The sequence below is a fragment of the Hyperolius riggenbachi genome, chromosome 5 (genome assembly GCF_040937935.1).
Source record: "Hyperolius riggenbachi isolate aHypRig1 chromosome 5, aHypRig1.pri, whole genome shotgun sequence".
Lineage (NCBI taxonomy): Eukaryota > Metazoa > Chordata > Amphibia > Anura > Hyperoliidae > Hyperolius > Hyperolius riggenbachi.
Window position 1 is genome coordinate 86,431,102 of NC_090650.1, and position 18,381 is coordinate 86,449,482.

Consider the following 18,381-nt stretch of genomic DNA (forward strand, 5'->3'; position numbering starts at 1 on the left):
TGCTTGCACTCTGTTATACATTTATACATTTTAGTCATCATGTCATCATATTTGATGTATATCCTTGTCTGCATCATTTATACCTTGTTTGTTTTCTTATATTGTACAGCGCCACGGAACATGTTGGCGCTTTATAAATAATTATTTTGTAATGTATTTCAGCGAAGAAGCAGCAGATGATGACCAAGGACGGCTTACTCATCTACTTGCTGTCTGACGATGGAAATGTTTTCAGTCCGGCTCACAGAAAAGTTTACCAAGATATGAAGCAGCCTCTTTGTCATTATTACATCTCCTCCTCACACAACACGTATCTGATGGAGGACCAGCTGAAAGGGCCGAGCAGTACTGAGGCCTACATAAGGTGAGCATTGTCTTGTGGACCCCCCCCCCCCATTCATAATTTGTGCAGCTGTTTCTGATTTATAATCAGGAGGAGGAGGCGGCCTCCGCGTCAGAATGCCTGGTGGGAGGATGCAGGCGCATCATCAATGTAAACCACACCTGTGCTTGCTGTGAAGCAGACCTAGTAGGGAACCGATGTCTCTTCTCTCTCTCACATTGTTCTCCATTGGTCGCTGTATGAGGGGATGGATGAGCTAGTTCACAGCCTCTGTAATTTACATATTAACAGACAAGTTCCCCATCCGGTCCGCATTATTATGGATCAATGGAGTACTGCCTATAGCCTGGAAGAATGAGATGTTATTGTCCTGCGTTATTAAGTCTTAATAACGCAGTTTACCGCACTGCAATGTTAAAGGGACCCTGCACAGGTGTTAAAATTATAATTTGCGCTTACCTGAGGCTTCCTCCAGCCCACCGTAGGCCTTCAGGTTCTCCAGCATTTTCCTAGCTCCTCTCCCAGTCCGGCTGGTGGCTCCTTTAATTGGCTACTTCGGGCTGAAGTCGTCAGTATGAGTCCCCCTCCACGCACATTACGCATCATGTCCTGCGCATGTGCAGTTCAGAGTTAGAGAACCACGCATGCGCAGGACTCTCATGCTGGCCGGCATGATGATGCATAGCATGCGTGGCGGGGACTCATACTGACTACTTCAGGCATAAGTCGCCAATTAACTGAGCCGCCAACGGGACCGGGAGAGGAGCCAGAACTACGCGCCCTACAGTGGACTGGAGGAAGCCCCTGGTAAGTGCTATTTGTGATTTTAAAACCTGCTCAGGGTCCCTTTAGGGCTATGCGTAGTTAACGTCGTGTTGTAAATGCATTTATGGTAACTCACTGCTGCAGTGCGTTACCTCTAAGGCTGATTTCACAGTGGGACGTTACAGGCGCACGTTAGAGCAGCCTGTAACGCACCCCACCGCACAGCAATGAAAAATCAATGGGCTGTTCACAGTGCCCACGTTGCGTTACATAGTAACGCTGCGCCACCAGACAACATACTGCATGCAGTACTGTCTAAGCGGCAGAGCCGCGTTAGACTGCTTGCACATGCTCAGTAACGTTGGGGGAGGAGTGGAGAGCGGCCAGGCACATGGCTAATTAATATTCACTGCACTCAGTGATGTGCAGTGTTTACTTCCTGGAGCGGCCGCTCTGTGCAGCGATTGGCCGGCGGGACCACGTGATGCCGCATGCGCACAAGAGTACGCATCACGGACGCCAGAGTGAGCTGCACAACGCGGCTCACTCTGACGTCCAAAGCAGGGAGCACCAGGCGTTGCGTTAGGGGCACGTTATGCGACCATAACGTCCCCTAAAACGCAACGTCCTGGTGTGAAACCAGCCTAAATGTAGATGTTAACAGATACAAGGGAGCATGCTTTTCATTGCCTGTATGCTTCACTGTATCTACTGTATGCAATGGTAACGCAGCGTTAAGGTGCGTTGCGACTTTAACATTGCAACGCAGCGTCCCACTGTGAGCGTAGCCTTAATGCTACAAATACAATTAGTCATGTCAGAAGTTAATTTTCAGTTCAGGTTTGCTGTAATATGATGAGCAATTGCTACTTAGCTGTGCTGACTACTGTCGCACAAGAATTCACAGCTAGCAACACTGATGACCCATTAGTATCACCACACCTTATATGTTATTATTGAGTATTAGGTCGTCATTCCACCCAGTATTGTAATTTCAGCAGATACTTCAGGTTGTCATATAATGGATTCTTATGTCTCTGAGGATCCTCCTCACTGGAGTTTCCTGCCCAGCTGCAGAGGCCGTTATATGGGCCCCTCACCCTCTGTACAGCATTAGCTTTATGTCACGTAACAGAGATGCAGCAGAGCCGGGGACAACAAAAGGCAAATCATCTTGCTGGAGTCTGAGGAATATTAGAGACTGACCATCTCGCAGGTTCAATGAACTGTCGGACTCACAAGAGTTGCTAGAGACTAGCATACACACGACCGCACCGACTGGAGACTAGCGACGGTTCCTGCAAAAGCTGTTGCCGGCGATTGGCCAAGTCAATCGCCTGGCGACAGCTCTGATTAACAACAGTTCCTTGAGCGCGCCTCATACACACGGAGGCCATGTGTTTCCAGCAACAGTTGTAGCCCGTGTGGATGGGCCTTTACCTACAGCCAGTTCTTGATTGGAAGACAATTTCATTTTGAAAGTTTGGTTTCATTTTAAAACCCTACTTCACAAATATTAACATTCGTTCTCTCAAATCCCAACATCCTCCAAAACAGAGTTGATAGTATAGATGGAAAATGCTTTGTATGGATGGTGTTTGTAAATTTCAGTAATCCCTTGACTGTCCCTTTAAAGGACAGCTGAAGTGAGAGGGTTATGGAGGCTGCCTGTTTCCTTTTGAGCAATACCAGTTGCTTGAACAAGCATGCAGCAGATCAGGTGTTTCTGACATTTTTACATACCATCACATATACAGTTTTATTCAATTCATAAATTCAAATCCATATATCCCATATACAATACACTAAAATGCAAACAAACACTAGCTAACTCTCTCAGTACCACCGCCCTATGGTAAACAGTCTGGCACACACCACAACAGATACCTATAGATTGATTCGCTGAGTAAACTTCGTTTTCTAGCATATAATTGCACCAATATGCTAGAAAACGGATTTTACTCAGCGAATCAATCTATAGGTATATGTTGTGGCGTGTGCCAGACTGTTTACCATAGGGTGGTGGTACTGAGAGAGTTAGCTAGTGTTTGTTTGCATTTTAGTGTATTGTATATGGGATATATGGATTTGAATTTATGAATTGAATAAAACTGTATATGTGATGGTATGTATAGGCGCATGAGTGATTTTTAAAACCTTTTTTGAATACGGTGGGGGTGTGAGTAACCCCATTTATCACTGATTGCAGCCAATTGAATTTATTGAGTGGGCGCAAAGCTACTTATTTACATGTTTCTGACATTTTGTCAAGTCTGACGAGATTAGCTGCATGCTTGTTTCTGGTGTAATTCAGGCACAACTGCAGCCAAATAGACCAAGTCTGCCTGGCTGGTATTGTTTTAAAGGGAAATAAATATGGCAGCCTCCATATACCTCTCGCTTCAGTTGTGCTTTAAGCAGATTGTTGGGCTGCCTTTTCAAATTCTGGATGGGTAGATGTGGTCCTTGAGGCATGGGAGTGACAGCCTGTCACTGACAGGATAGCCACGCCCCTATCCCAGAATTGATTGTTAGGGAAAATAATTTGGAGAATTCTGAGAACAGTGGGAGGGTGAGTGTCAGTGTGGGCCACGCCCACTCCCAGAGTGTGATGCAGGAGCTGACTGGCATTGAGATGATGCAGTGCTCAGCCTTCACAAATATTTAAAAATAATACAACCAACAGTATCCTCTTTTTATTCTTTATTCTTTTTTTCATTATTAGCCAAAAGCTTACTGTTTATTCATCTCTAGGTTAGCCAATGAATGGTATCCTCCTGATTCATAACTTATTGCTATTACTGTTTGCGAACACGGTACAACACTCTACTGCTTCTACTCGAATGATTGGAAATTACCGTTTGGGACCACTAATGGACAAAACTTGGATCAGTTCCAATGATCTGATCGGATGGTTAGGATATTTTTGGCCGTTATTGGTCCCAAATGTTCTCTTCCAATTGTTCGTACGAATAATCTTTCGCAAGCAATCGTTCGCTGAATGATTTTAATTGTTAATGGTCTCCTTTAAGTTTGCTGCACACTTTACATTTTTTCCTTGACCAAAAGGATTACTTCTACTTCGATCGTATGGAAATCTAAAGGATGTACTGGCATGTCCTGACATTGATGGTCTCCTTTTTGGAGATGCACCAGGGAAGATCTGTGTTCCCCAATTCCTATTGTTTAGAAGGAATGACATTGGACGTCTGTGCAGTGTAATGCCACTCATGTATCCGTCCTTTTCCCACTCCATAGAGCAGTACATGCTGCTATAGCACGAGCCAAGCAGCCTGCTAGCACCTAAACCAGCATCCAAAACTATGTGTGAACGTTTGAAGGTGACAGATATTGCAAATGTGTGAGTAGCGTTAGCTAAAAGAATTCTGCTTTAGAAAATTGCATTATAAAAATAATGGCGCTTTTCTTTTGTAGAACATGTTCATAAGTCTCACACACATGGAGTATGTGATAAATGAGTACCGTAATACCAGGCAATTACCTCTTGTATTGTCATTTACAAATGCTAGTGCATCTTTCTCAGTGTCCCCATTTCAGCCGGTACTTTAGTCACACCAGCTTTTCTACAGAAGCTCTGTGGTGGACGAGGAAGTGGTGTCTTCAAAGAAATTGACCGCCACTCGGCCAAGTAGATAGCTTGACGGGCAGCCATTGCTGGTCGGGGGCCTCTGTACACATGGCTGACTATCACCTGAGGCGGACATAATCATCAGTTTTGGCCAACTTAATTCAGGCATGTGTACGAGGAACAGCTCCTATCTTCAAGCAACATTTTTTTTTTCTTTAGATAAGTGTAATATTTTTACTAAGCCCCAGAGACTGAAATAATCTGACAGCACTATATGTAGATGTTCTCATCACCAAGTCCTCCTGGTTGTCTTTTTTTTTTTTTAAATGAGGAACTGAATGGACACAGACACTGAAGCGGAAAAAAAATTATGATATAATGACTTGGTTGTATAGTACGGATAATTACTAAAAAATTAGTAGCAAAGAAAATAGTTTACACACTACCCAGCATTCTAAATGATTTTACAGAGCAGGCAAGTGAACTTTTGAACTGTCCTCTGGAGAGAAAAAGAAAATACAGTGACTGACAGTTGAGATAATAAGCTTCAGAAGACAGAGCTGTCTGCTACTTTGAAAATCATGGAGCTCAATGGCTCTTTTGCATAGATAACTGGAGTTTAACTCTTTCTGTACTAGAAACAATATTAGACTTGTGTCTCTGCTCCTAATGTTTTTTTCTTAGCTGTACTACACATACAAATCATTATATCATAGGGGGTTTTTTTGCTTCAGTTTTTTCGCTTCAGTGTCTCTTTAAAGCCTACAGTTCTCTGAAATGTTCTTATTGCAGCTAGAATGAATGTCACCTCTGCTTTGATATTAGGGCTCTTACGAAAGGATGCCGCTGTGTGGAGCTGGATTGCTGGGATGGGGCGAATGGAGAGCCAGTCATCTATCATGGCTACACCTTGACATCAAAGATCCTCTTCAAAGATGTCATAACGGCCATAAACAACTATGCATTCAAAGTAAGTCCTGAGCTCCAGCTGTGGAAAGTCTGCCTGAACTGATATTGGGCATGATAAAGTCCTGCTCCTCCACCTGTGCCGTGTTTTGTGATTGTTCATCTCAAGTCTATAATACATACATACACCCCTTAAACTGTACCTGAGGTGACATGTGACCTGATGAGATAAACATGTATGTACAATGCAAAACATATTAATAGCCAGGCTGTTAAACTTTATTTATGTATTATTTTGCTGCCTGAAAGAGTAAATGTTTATGCATGGAAGTGACAGCTTCTGTCTTGTCAGTACCTTGTCGGGAATATAGTACACATCACTGATAAGCAAATTACAGCCATAAAGGTTTTCCTTTCCTGGCAGAATACAACTTCTGAGCACGGGTAGAGATAGTAAAAAGGTCAGCAGTTAATGTATTTTCATTTAGAGACACTTAATAGGTTGCTACTGAGCAGAGGCAACAAAGCATTCAATCTACTTTGTAAATATATAAAATAAAATCATGGGATATCTGAGTTGATCCGCTGGTTAGATCTGGCAAAATGTCCAATATTGGTTTCTCAACGTTTGGCTACATTTTTTGCAACCCGATTCAGCAAAATCTGTTTGCCAGATGTTTCCAGTGACTCTTGTATAGCGGATATACATAGCTTTAATAATGTATTGTATAGTAATATGTGTGTGTAACCTGTTGGTTGTGGCTTTTGGATTGCTGTGATGGGATTTGCAGCAGCCTATCAGCAAGCTGGTCTGGTCTAATGCCTGGTACACTCCATGCAATTTCCTGTTAGATAGACAGGTCAAACTGATTATATCCAACAGGTCCGATCAGAAAAATGAATTAAAATCAGATCGATTTTCCTATCATTTCTATAGAGAATAGAAAAAAAAAACAATGGAAAATCAGATCGGACCTGCCATAAGTAATCGATTCGACCCGTCTATCTGATGGTAAATTGCCTTGTGTGCACCATGGATAACAGATCTGTTTATTTTAGGATCAGTAGTCTTGGAATGCTCTTCAAATGTCACCAGATTTCTCACCATTGTGTACGCAGTAATAATAAATTGTACAGCGTTCAATCGATTTCTTTGGCAATAAAACAAAACTGCAGCAAAAAACGCTGATTAGTAATAGTTCAGAAAAGTAACTTAATGATATATTTAGCTGAGTGAATACACACATTTTGACTTTATTTTGTAAGAGTTGACCTTGGCCCCTCCCCTCTCACTGTATTGGTGCTTAGTTTGATGAGTGGCAACACTGGCCAGTATGGCAACGTTGGTTCTTTACCCACTTTATTTTTATCAGCCTAAATTTGTGCAGCTGCAGAATGTTTTTGGATGGAATTTGCATACAAGATAACCCCGGGCTGTGTATACCATCTACGATTCCTGTATGTGATCATTTTCTGTTGCCCAGGTTTATGTCAGTCTCTTGTAAAGGCACGATCCCTATGATGCCTTATACATTTTGCAATCAAGTCCTTGCGTTACTAGTTAATGGATCCAGATACTGTCATATGGGAGGCTTCAGATGTGCCTTAGCAAATCACAGAATGTGTAGACACACCCCAAGATATTTGTAGTCTAAATACTTGCATTTCTGGTTCTTGAAATATATACTTGAAATACTGTAAATATGACAATATCTGCAACTTGAACCAACAGATATAGTTACCAGAGTTTGTCTCCACGGTTTGCTGCATGGGAACTGCCATTTTTCTAGTGGTGTCAACACTATGTACACAACAGGGATAATTCACTGTAAGGCTTCTTGCACACCAAGACGTTGCATTAGGTGCCACGTTAAGGTCGCATAACGTGCACCTAACACAACGTATGGTGCTGCAAGAGCCGACGGTAGAGTGAGCCACGTTAGGCGGCTCGAGTCCTATAATGTCTCCCAGAGTGGCGCTGATTGGCCAGCGGGACCACGTGATGCGGAGCGAGACACTCCGCATCACGTGGTCCCGCCGGCCAATCAGCGTCCGCCAGTGCAGTGAATATTAAGTAGCCATGTGCGCGGTTACTGTAGCTGGCTCTCCCCGCCTCCTCTCCGCCCCCCACTGCGCATGTGCAAACAGTCTAACGCGGCTATAGCCGCTCCAACGCCGTAGCATGCTGCACTTTGCACAGAACGTGCAGCGTTACATGTAACGCAACGTGGGCTGTGTGAACAGCCCACTTGTGTTACATTGCTGTGCGTTGGGGGAGCGTTACGTGCGCCTGTAACGTCTTGGTGTGTAAGCAGCCTAAATGTAGTCCTCTCTGACAGTCACCCCAGCTTGTCAGCAAAAACCGTTGACAGAAGTTGTTTTTTAATCATTTCATTTTTTGTGTAAGGGCTTGTAGTTCATCCTGGATTTATTGTAAAAGTTAGAGGCCGTAAAAAAAACATTTTGCTCTTCACTGCCGTATGTTCCTTCTGGGGTTGTTTTATGTTTCTGCTGTTTTATGTTTTTATACTCAGATAAGTGTAAACGTTAATTTGTTTTTGTTTTGTTTTTTTTACAAACTATGCCAGTGATCTGCAAACTTGGTTCTCCAGCTGTTAAAGAACAAGCGACACCCATGCTAACCTAGAAATAAAAAAAACACAAATATAAGTAGATAAATACTACTTCTACTTACATAACAGATGTATTGTGCTAGCCACGTAATGATTTCTGTGAATGTTATAAAGGAAAAGTAGAAAATCCTATTCTAGGCAGTGGCCATCTTGCCAAGCTAATGCTGACATCATAGCCTTCCTGACTCTGGTTTTCCCCCTGCCCTTCTCTTGCTCATTGTGTATTCATTAAAGCAGTAGGATCAGCCATACTATGCCAGGGGAAAAAAACACATAAGTAGATAAATACTTGATCTACTTACATAACACATGTATTATACTGTCCACGTTTTGATTTCAGTGAATGTTATATAGTAAATACGAGAATTCTGTTCCTGATGGGGGCCATATCTTTTGCCCACAGTTGAGGCTAACTCGTGTTGTCATTTCTGCCCTTTACTTTTTTTTCTTGTCTCCTCCAATTGGTGAGTCGCCTCAGCCTTGCTTGTAAACACAAGTGAGTAGGGGATTAGGTTTCAGATAAGAAGCTGGCAGAGAAATAAAGGGAAGAGGAGGAATAGATAATAAAAAGAACCCCCAGCATGCAATTCTTTGGCATGACTACTAAAAGGCCAGTGTTCCTTAAGTATGTGATAACTCCAAATCATAACAGCAGAAAAAGTTTTGAAAGTTTTGAATGCAGGATTAGCATCTTTATCACTTAATACACTCAGACCAGTTGCTGTTAAAATTTGATTTTTATGGTGACGATACCGCTTTAACTGCCCTCCTCCCAGAGTCTTCAGACACTCCCACTGAGGTGTATACTAACCACTGCACTGTCCTTTTTTTTTATTTACGCATCCAATCACTGAGTCACCTCAGCCTTGCTTGTGAACACAAGTAATCAGAGGGTGTTTCTGATTAGCAGCTAGGTAGGGAAATAAATGGAAGAGGAGGAATATATTATAGATAAAAAGAACTCCCAGCATTCAACTGTTTGGCACTAGGGCCAGTGCTCCTAAAGTATGTGATAACTACAAACCATAACAGCAGAAAAAGTTTTGCAAGTATTGAAGACCAGTTGCTGTTGAAATTTGATTTTTTTTTTTTATGGTGACAATACCGCTTTAAGGAACTAGAAGTCCCACAATGCATTTGCCTTTATGAATCATGACTGTGGCTGTCAGACTCCTGCAATGCATTAAGAGACTTTTGTAGTTCCTTAACAGCTGGAGAGCCAAGTTTGCAGATCACTGACCTATGCTATGGGTTAACATGCTTTATAAGTACAGTACATTGAGGTCAACCCTTGTCTTGTATTCAATTGTGCATGTATGTTACCACCCTGTCAAGAGAACTACAACTACCCTGATCCACCCAGGAATACCTCCACAGGATGACTTTTGCAATAACTGAGGAGGAGGGGGGTCTGGAGGAGATTGCGGGACATCCAGCAGTCCCATGTATGGTCCTATAACACTTGTTTATAGAAAGTGGCCATAGGTCACTTGTTCAGTATTTTAGGGTGAATAGGCATTCTGGCTGTCAAAAATGCCCCATTTACCATGTGCGTGTTACAGGAGGAGTAAATGACTAATTATTCTTGAAACTATACCTTCTATAGAGGGCGTTTCACAATTCTCATTACTTGTGTTTCCTCAGAAGAGCTTGTGTCCTGTTGCAATCTGGGGTCAGTTATCGGGATGCAAACAACGCTGTGTGCGCTCATTGTGGAAAGAGATATGGGGCACACAGAACCTATATACGCAGTACCAGTATTAGATTTCAATGCCAGAACCACAGAGCTGCATGCCAGGAGTGCTGCTACATGCTACAGCCATATGCATGTTTCCAGATACACCTGTGAGTGAATCTGAAAACAGCTGAGGGGGGTGTTAATACATCTGGCTGGGAAGCTTTATGGTAATTAGTACACTGTACTGTCATCTTCTTTAACCATTTTCCTGTTTCCTCCAGGCCTCTCCATACCCTGTGATCATATCCCTGGAGAATCACTGTAGCCTGGACCAGCAGAAGACCATGGCTGAACACATGAAGAGGATACTGGGGGACAAGCTGCTACTGATGCCTGTTGATGGAAAAATAAAGGACTTCCCATCCCCAGAGGTTAGAGCGTGTATCTAAAAGACTTTATTTAGGGCCTGAGCGCACTTGTATGCAGAGGCATAAGAATGGCCCCCGCGACCCTCGCCATAGCTACAGCAGAGTACATGCTCCCAGCGACAGTACATGTCCTCTTCACTTTCTTTTCAGTTTACAAGTGCTGTGCAGCCAGCCAATCAACATGCGGCTTCTGTCCCTGTCACATGACATGAGACTGTAGTCGCATGGTGATTGGCTGGCTGCATGGCACATACAAAGTGAAGAGGGTCCTGTATCACTGCCAGTAGCATGTAGGATATAAGGCAGTGCTGCTGCCACTCTGCTTTATGTACAGGACCAGGCCCACCAGCTCCCGACACGCCCACTTACCTGTGATGAAAGGGGGGGGGGGGGTCAATTTAGCCACACTTCTGCTTGTATGTATATCAGTCTGTAACCTTCTGTAAGTGTGCTCAGGCCCTTACAGATTTATACATGCTAAGCTGCTGTGTGGAGCAAGACTGACCACTCCAGACGCCACGGATAACTTATTTATCCTGGATAATTTACTGACCACTTTACTGCACTGATATTTCTAGGTCCGGTCCCAGGATTCCTTACCCCTTACATAATGGTGTACAAGAGGACAAATAGAATTCATTAAGCCTTGTATCAAAATATGGAATAGCCTTATCCAGTTAGGGATTTCTGCCATGACGGGTGGGTTGGGTTACCTCATCTCCTAGTGGTCAGTGGGCATCCTTTCCTATTATTTGTTCATTAGCATACCTGCCTCTGCCTAGCTATATCCTGCTTCAGCTGTGACCAGCCTTCAGGTGTCCAACACCAGACTCATAGGCAAACGCAGGGGGGGGGGGAAATTACAGCTGCCCAGAATCCCCCCTCAGACCAGGTGCAGTGTCTGGGGACAGGCACAAGTTTAGACACCAGAATACCTGCAGGCATCCTGCAGCTCACAGCACTGCCCCCTTTCTTTCCCTGCTACAGTTGACTTTGGATGTAGCAGCAGCAGCGTGTGGACAGAGCATGGAGCAACTCAACAGTCAGGTATGAGCACAGCCCTGTGATGCTTCACTTTCCCCTTCATTAGCAATGTCGGCTGTTCCTCATTATTATCTGTATCCAAATTGCTCCTGATCAATCCTGTTGTTGGTAGGTCAGACGGATGGGAAATTGCATTATGTGTACCCAGCATGATGCCCTACCATATTATTATACTGTATTGTGCGTGGCTGAGGAAGAACTTTCAGATTTTCAAACCCTTGAAAATCTTGGGTTTGCCCCGGAGACTCCTCAGCTCTCAACTGCCTTCCTCTTGGTCCAGGCAAGATAACCGAGACACTGAATCCCATCACACTGAAGGAGACTTAACTATGCAATCTGGCTGACCACCTACAGGAAGTAGTCAGGTAGAAACAGAGGGGATGATGGAATAAGGGAGGAGTTTGGACGTCTTCATAGACTGTTGAAGTGTACCTGAACTCTTGCACAGGACACTGAGGGAAGTTTAATAATAATAATACTACTGAGAAAGATGTAAGTAGATATGTGCTGTAATTCAGGAAACTGGCGCACCACTCTACACTATATCTTCCTGATAAGCCAATAATTAACTTCAGATATCAGCCAGTGTCTACAAAAAGAAAAGGACAGGAAATAGGTTGATAGTTTGTGTATGCAAAGTCTGCCATCTAGTGGTGGATCCTGATATAGGTTTCAAACTTTTACTCCTCTTGTGAAATTATTTACAGCAGTTATTTAGCTGTATTTCCTAGACAGAATTCCATAAATGGAAACCATCAAATGTGACATTGTATTTATATGTTTGAATCTGAAAGGTCTGTGACTTTAGCAAATCAGGAGCGAGTTGGAATTAATTGGCATTTCTAGTCAGATCAGACACCAGACAGATTTAGGGTGTATTCACACTATATACATACATTTGCAGAATAATTCTGCATGTCAACTCACAGCTCATACAATTCTATGGGGCTGTTCACATCTTTGCGTTGTAACTGATTGTGTTATTCTAACTCTCTGCATGCAGGTTTTGAATAAATTTGTATGTGTACACACACACACCCACACACACCACACAACACACCACACACAACACACCACACACCACACACAACACACCATACAAAACACACACACACACACACACACACACACACACACACACACACACACACACACACACACACACACACACACACACACACACACACTACAAAAGCGTGCCCCATACAACACACAGTATGTATCCATCACTGAGGTGGCAACACACACCTTACAATTTTTTAATCGTTTCAATTCAAGGATTGCCATCACTTTTTCTGACTGATTGTAACATTTCAAAAATCTAACCAATGTACCACACACACGTTCCTTTTTTCCTCAATTATGATAAAGAGGATTAAAAACTCAGAAAAAAATTCTTAGGTCTTTATATCAAGAAATTGCCAATCTACCCTACACCATTCAATATTCATATACCGGTAAATTTATGACAAATATCCAACACTCCTAATCTTCTTTTATCGAATAAAATGGGAAATTTGATCAGATTTCTCGAATTAATGAAAAAATAACTTTAGATTTTTCTGTACAACCAATCTTAATTTTTGAATTGGTGTAAAATTGGATCTTTTAATTGTATGGTGCGTGGCCACCTTAAGGGACACATCCGAGGAAAAATAATAATTCATTGGAGATGTCAACCTCGCCAGGCCATGTAGCTTGCGATTGCGCTCCCGTAGCAAGGAGTGTTCTGCGCAGGCGCAGTAGATGCCGACCTAGTAAGGTCGGCATCTCCAACAGAGGGGGTCCCAGGACACCGGAGCTGCGGCGGGGGACACATCAGCTGCCAGGGGCTGGAGGAAGCCCCAGGTAAGTAGATCTTATTTTCTCTTTATTGCCTGATGATTCCTTTAAAGAGCATCCGAGATAAACTTTCTCCTTACATAATTGTGTTCCTTTCATATAGTTTATAGGGCATTCCTCAAGCCCAATAATTTTTTTTTTGGTGTAATACTCTAATTCCCTTTAAACTAAACAAGCCTCGCCCACAGCTTCTTCAGTGCCTTGGCACTCTCAGACCCATGTAGCAAGGGCTTATGGGAGCTCAGTCTGTGCAGGAGGAGGAGGAGGAGGAAATTTCAGAGGCAGAGGGGAGTGACTTTTTCACAGGTTGAGGGCTGGAGATGCAGAGCAGCTTGTCTGTGTGTAATGATCACAAACAGAACATGGCTGCTCTCATTGTATCACAGGAAGAAATAATAATATACTGTTGAAGCTGTTTGCAGCTAGATTTGCTGTGTAAACTATCTAAACTTTAGATAAGATATATAGACAAGTTACTTGTTATAATTATTCATCTCGGATCCGCTTTAAGGCTAAAAGTATTCTAAGCACCGGATCAGGGAGACAGATAATTTGCATTATTTAAAACGAAAAATAATTCTGTCAGCCTCCATATCCCTGTCAGTTCAGGTGTGCTGTAAGTTAGTCATATATGGGTCAATGTGACCTATTCTGGGAAGCGACTGTTCACTCTGTAAATGAAAATCAGGTAGTAGTGCTTTTACTGCTAAAAAAAAAGATCTTTAAACAAGTATGCTGAAGAGCACAATGCATTTCTGTTAACATTTCCTGTACAAAATGATAACGTTTCCTATGGTTGAATATAGACAGATATATTTTAATTAACTCTGCACTTTTCTTCCAGGAGCTGAAGGGGAAAGTGCTAGTGAAGGGGAAGAAGCTGAACAAGCTGGAAGACAGCAGAAGGAATGGCAGCAGCAGCAGTGAGGCAGATGATGTGTCTGATGAGGATGAAGCTGCAGAAATGGAAGATGAAGCGGTCAAGTCCACAGTGAATGCCAAGAAAAGTGGTGTAAGTAGTCAGTCCCGGTGTCAGGACAGATCTGTACACGCATTAGTGAGGAACATAAGTTTGCGTAATTTTCATAATTACAATTGATGACCGCAAAATCGTAATTGAAAAAAATTAACTGAAATGTTGAGTATTATTATTGTGTAGTTGAAATTAATGTTTGCGTAATTACGATTTATTAATAATCTTTTTTTTGCATAATTCTGATAAATTACACGAAATTACAAGTTAACGCAAAATTTCAATGCACCATTACAGTACAAAATGCAAGAAAACTAGAAATCCCCCTTGTATATATGTATTGAAACACGCAAATGAGCAAAATGCAAACAGGATGTCAAAAAAATGCAAAAGATTCTTTATTGTGAGCCAACTACAGAATTAAAAAACAATAATTTAAAAACAAGGTAGCCAGACCTGGGCCATGAGCCCCTAAGTAATAAGATAATGGAAGTGAGCTCCACAGGTAATAATAATATATTAAAAGTGGTTTACTCTCGAGTTTCTGTGAAATAAATAAACCAGTACCACAAGAAATTATTATATAAACAATGGTGGGACTGTGTCACAGAAAACCCCCAGAGGACCACAAACAAATGCATAAGATGGTAAAAATCCTCAATAACAAACTGCTACTATAAATTTGATAAGTGCAAGTGCAGATACAAAGATACAAAAAATGCAAACTTAACAAAATATAACCATCTAATAAAGATGAATGGTATAGAGGTAAAGTGAATAGGACTAGAGGTAGATCGATGAATAGGTACAAACAGTTGATGGGAGAAGAAAGGGATTATCTCCCTTAAGGTGCAGCAGTGATAAGGTGCATAAAGGAAGGTAGCAGTGAGAAGAGAGAATAGTAATGCAAAGCTCACCTAAGTATTGAATAATAGGTCACAGGACTGGCTAAGCGGGCGCTGCCTACGCCGTCCGACTAGTTCCGCCGAAGCTGCAAGGGGACATGAGTATAGCAAGCTGGCGCGGTTTAAATGAGGCCAAAGGACGCGGCCGCGTCACTGGCTTGACCCTACGTGCCGTCTGTCGTCAGCACGGAAGGTCAGCCAAGCGTAGGATGGGACGCATAAGTTAATGTGAGACGCATGAAGAATAAAGAGATTTGCCATCTAGTGGACAAAAGAGGTAAGACATGCAAAAACACATTGAGAAAATAATAAGACTTGTCATGAAAGCCTGGCCGCCATCTAGTGGACAAAAAAGAGAATACTCATAACAATAATAACTTCTACATAACTAGAGACATCCTGAAAACAACCACAATTGGAGACTATTCCAATTGTGCAGATGTTAAGTATAATTATTAGGCATCTATGTGCATATCCAATGAAGTGTCCAAAGCAAAGAGACATATGGGCAATCCACTTCGGATAAATAAATGGTTTCATGAAAATATTTTCAAGGCAATCCAGAGCCGTCCAAACAGTAGGTATCATCCTCTAGGTCACATCCTAAATCAAAAAGAAAGAAAGGAAGGGCAATAAATAATAAAGAATGCTTCACAGGTCAATAGTCATTATATATATCTCAGTGGTGTCCTCATCAAACACCACTCATTCCTTATATGAACTTACGCATGTGTCACTCATAGTTCAGTCCAGTCTTCTTACCATAGACTGTAGAAGATATCAAATATGCCCACATGTACCTACTTCAAGTGGGCAACACAGAAAAGCCCTCATCATCAGATAAACTCAAAAAGATGGAGGGAGGGGGGAGGGGAAAATAATTGATGTATCACCAATATTGTGTCAAAGAATGAAGATTAGGAAAGTCCAGCTTCCCTACCTCAAAGCTGTAGAACAAAACCAAAAATAAGTCTTGAAGCGATACTCAATAAGAGCAATGGAAAACAATGCTTCCAACAAAGAGACAAAGGGCAGTCTAGCCTCCTTACCCAAGGCTGTAGAATATAAACAAGAGAGGAAAGAGGAACAAACACACTCACCCAAGGAAAACCCAGGTCACCAAATTGGTGTGTCATCAAGCATAATCATTGTGGCAAATAACAGCCTAAACTAAAATCCTCATTGAGACCCTGGGGGATTCTCGTACCTAGTTTGTAAATCCAGCGCAATTCCCACTGCAACAGTTTGATAACATGGTTTCCACCTCTCCCATTTAGTTGTAGTCGTTGAAGTCCAATCACCTTCCAATTTTCTATTTTACTTGATGGACACGTTAGGGAATGAGATGCCACAGAAGTGAGAGTTTTGCTTTCTAGATGATCCCTAAATGCTAGTTTGATGTTAGAGCGATGCTGTTGTATTCTGAACTTCAGAGGATTTTTGGTTTGGCCCACATATCGTTTAGTACAACCACATTCGAGAAGATAAATCACCCAAGGAGTTTGGCAATTGATAAAATCATGTAACACAATATGTGTATCATCCAAGTAATTACGTATACTCTTAGTAGGAGACATTAGTGAGCAGATAGAACAATTGCTACAAGGATAGCTACCCCTGACACTTAATGATCTTTGTGGATATGTATAATGGCTGTGACAAAGTTTGTCCTTCAAGCTGGGTGCCCTTTTAGCCGTGACTGATGGTCTCGGGGTAATGAATTTATTGATTATTGGATCACTCTGTAATATCTTCCAATGTGTATTCAAGATGTTATAAATTTCATTCCAATTCTCATTGTATGGTGTGATCAGCCTGACCAAATTTTCACCTCTAGTATCATGCTTTTTGGTTTGCAACAGTTTATCTCTTGAAGTAAATCTGGCTCTCCGCCAAGCCTTTCTGATGTATTTATTAGGATAACCTCTGTTTCTAAACCTCTTAGCCAGTTCACCGGCTTCCTTTTCAAATTCTTCATTATTTGTGCAATTACGTCTGACCCTCAAAAATTGTCCAGTAGGTATACCACGTTTAGTGGCTGCGGTATGGAAGGAGGAATAGTGCAAGAGGCTATTAACAGCTGTAGCCTTACGAAATAGTGTTGTATTGAGTTGACCCTCTGACCCCTTCCGGATCCTGATATCCAAGAAACAGACTTCTTTCTGGGAAATATCAAAAGTAGGGAATATGTTAAGATCATTATTGTTAATGGTTGCCATAAATTCATTTAGTAACTCCAGACTATCCTGCCATAGTATGAAGACGTCATCGATGAAACGATGCCACCCCGTAATGGCGGGGTGGAATCGTTCCAGCGACGACGCCCACACACATTCTCTCTCCCACCATCCAAGAAAGAGGTTGGCCACAGAGGGCGCACACTTGGCCCCCATGGCCACACCCCTTATCTGTAGGTAGTAGGTGTTGTTAAAAAGAAAATAATTGTGTGTCAACACAAATTCTAATAAATCCAGCAACCACAGATTCCTGGAACGATGTTCCACAGACTCCATGTCTAAAAAATATTTAACGGCTCTAAGACCATGTTGGTGTGAAATATTGGAATACAAGCTCTCTACATCACATGTTACCAAAAAATCCTCCGTATTCATTTGGACATCAGTCAATTTGGTGATGATATCAGCAGAATCTCGAATATAAGATTCGAGGGACAAAACATGGGGTTGTAGGAAGAAGTCTATAAATGCACAGCATTTCTCATTTAGGCTCCCCATACCAGCAATTATGGGCCTTCCTGGTGGATTTTGCTTGTTTTTATGTATCTTAGGTAAGATATAGAAAGTGGGCGTAACTGGCTGCTCAACCCATAAATATGCAAATTCCTTTTTAGTTATAACCTTTTCCTCCAAACCAAGTTGTAATAAGACCTTCAATTCCTTTTGATATCTTTCTGCTGGATTATTGCGGAGCTTTTTGTAGAATCTATCATCATTAAGCTGTCTATAGGCTTCCTTTTCATAAAGATCTCTTGGCCAAATGACTATATTGCCCCCTTTGTCAGCCTCCTTAATAATTATATCCGTTCTATTACGGAGTTCAATGAGCGCTTTTCTCTCCTCCCCTGTGAGATTGTCTTGCATCCTGCCATGACTAGTGATTTGTTGTAACTCTTTTGACACAACGTCAAAGAAAACTTGTACCTGAGGGCAGGAGGTAAAGGCAGGTAGATACTTAGAGGCCGGTCTAAAGCGGGTGATTTGACTTACCCCCAGATTATCCGTCTGTTCCTCCAATAAAGACATCAAGTCCAGAAA

The 18,381-nt window shown here is 42.1% G+C and overlaps 1 protein-coding gene across 3 annotated transcripts in view; it reads left to right on the forward strand.

The window, feature by feature from the left end:
* Positions 1 to 18,381, forward strand: part of PLCD1 (phospholipase C delta 1) — a 224,080-nt gene that overhangs the window by 183,887 nt on the left and 21,812 nt on the right. For all 3 annotated transcript variants that reach the window (XM_068235957.1, XM_068235958.1, XM_068235956.1), the window contains exons 6-9: positions 163 to 364; positions 5,523 to 5,667; positions 10,196 to 10,345; positions 14,073 to 14,240. In XM_068235957.1, the coding sequence (XP_068092058.1) occupies positions 163 to 364; positions 5,523 to 5,667; positions 10,196 to 10,345; positions 14,073 to 14,240 (665 nt within the window). The remainder of the gene's footprint in view (positions 1 to 162; positions 365 to 5,522; positions 5,668 to 10,195; positions 10,346 to 14,072; positions 14,241 to 18,381) is intronic.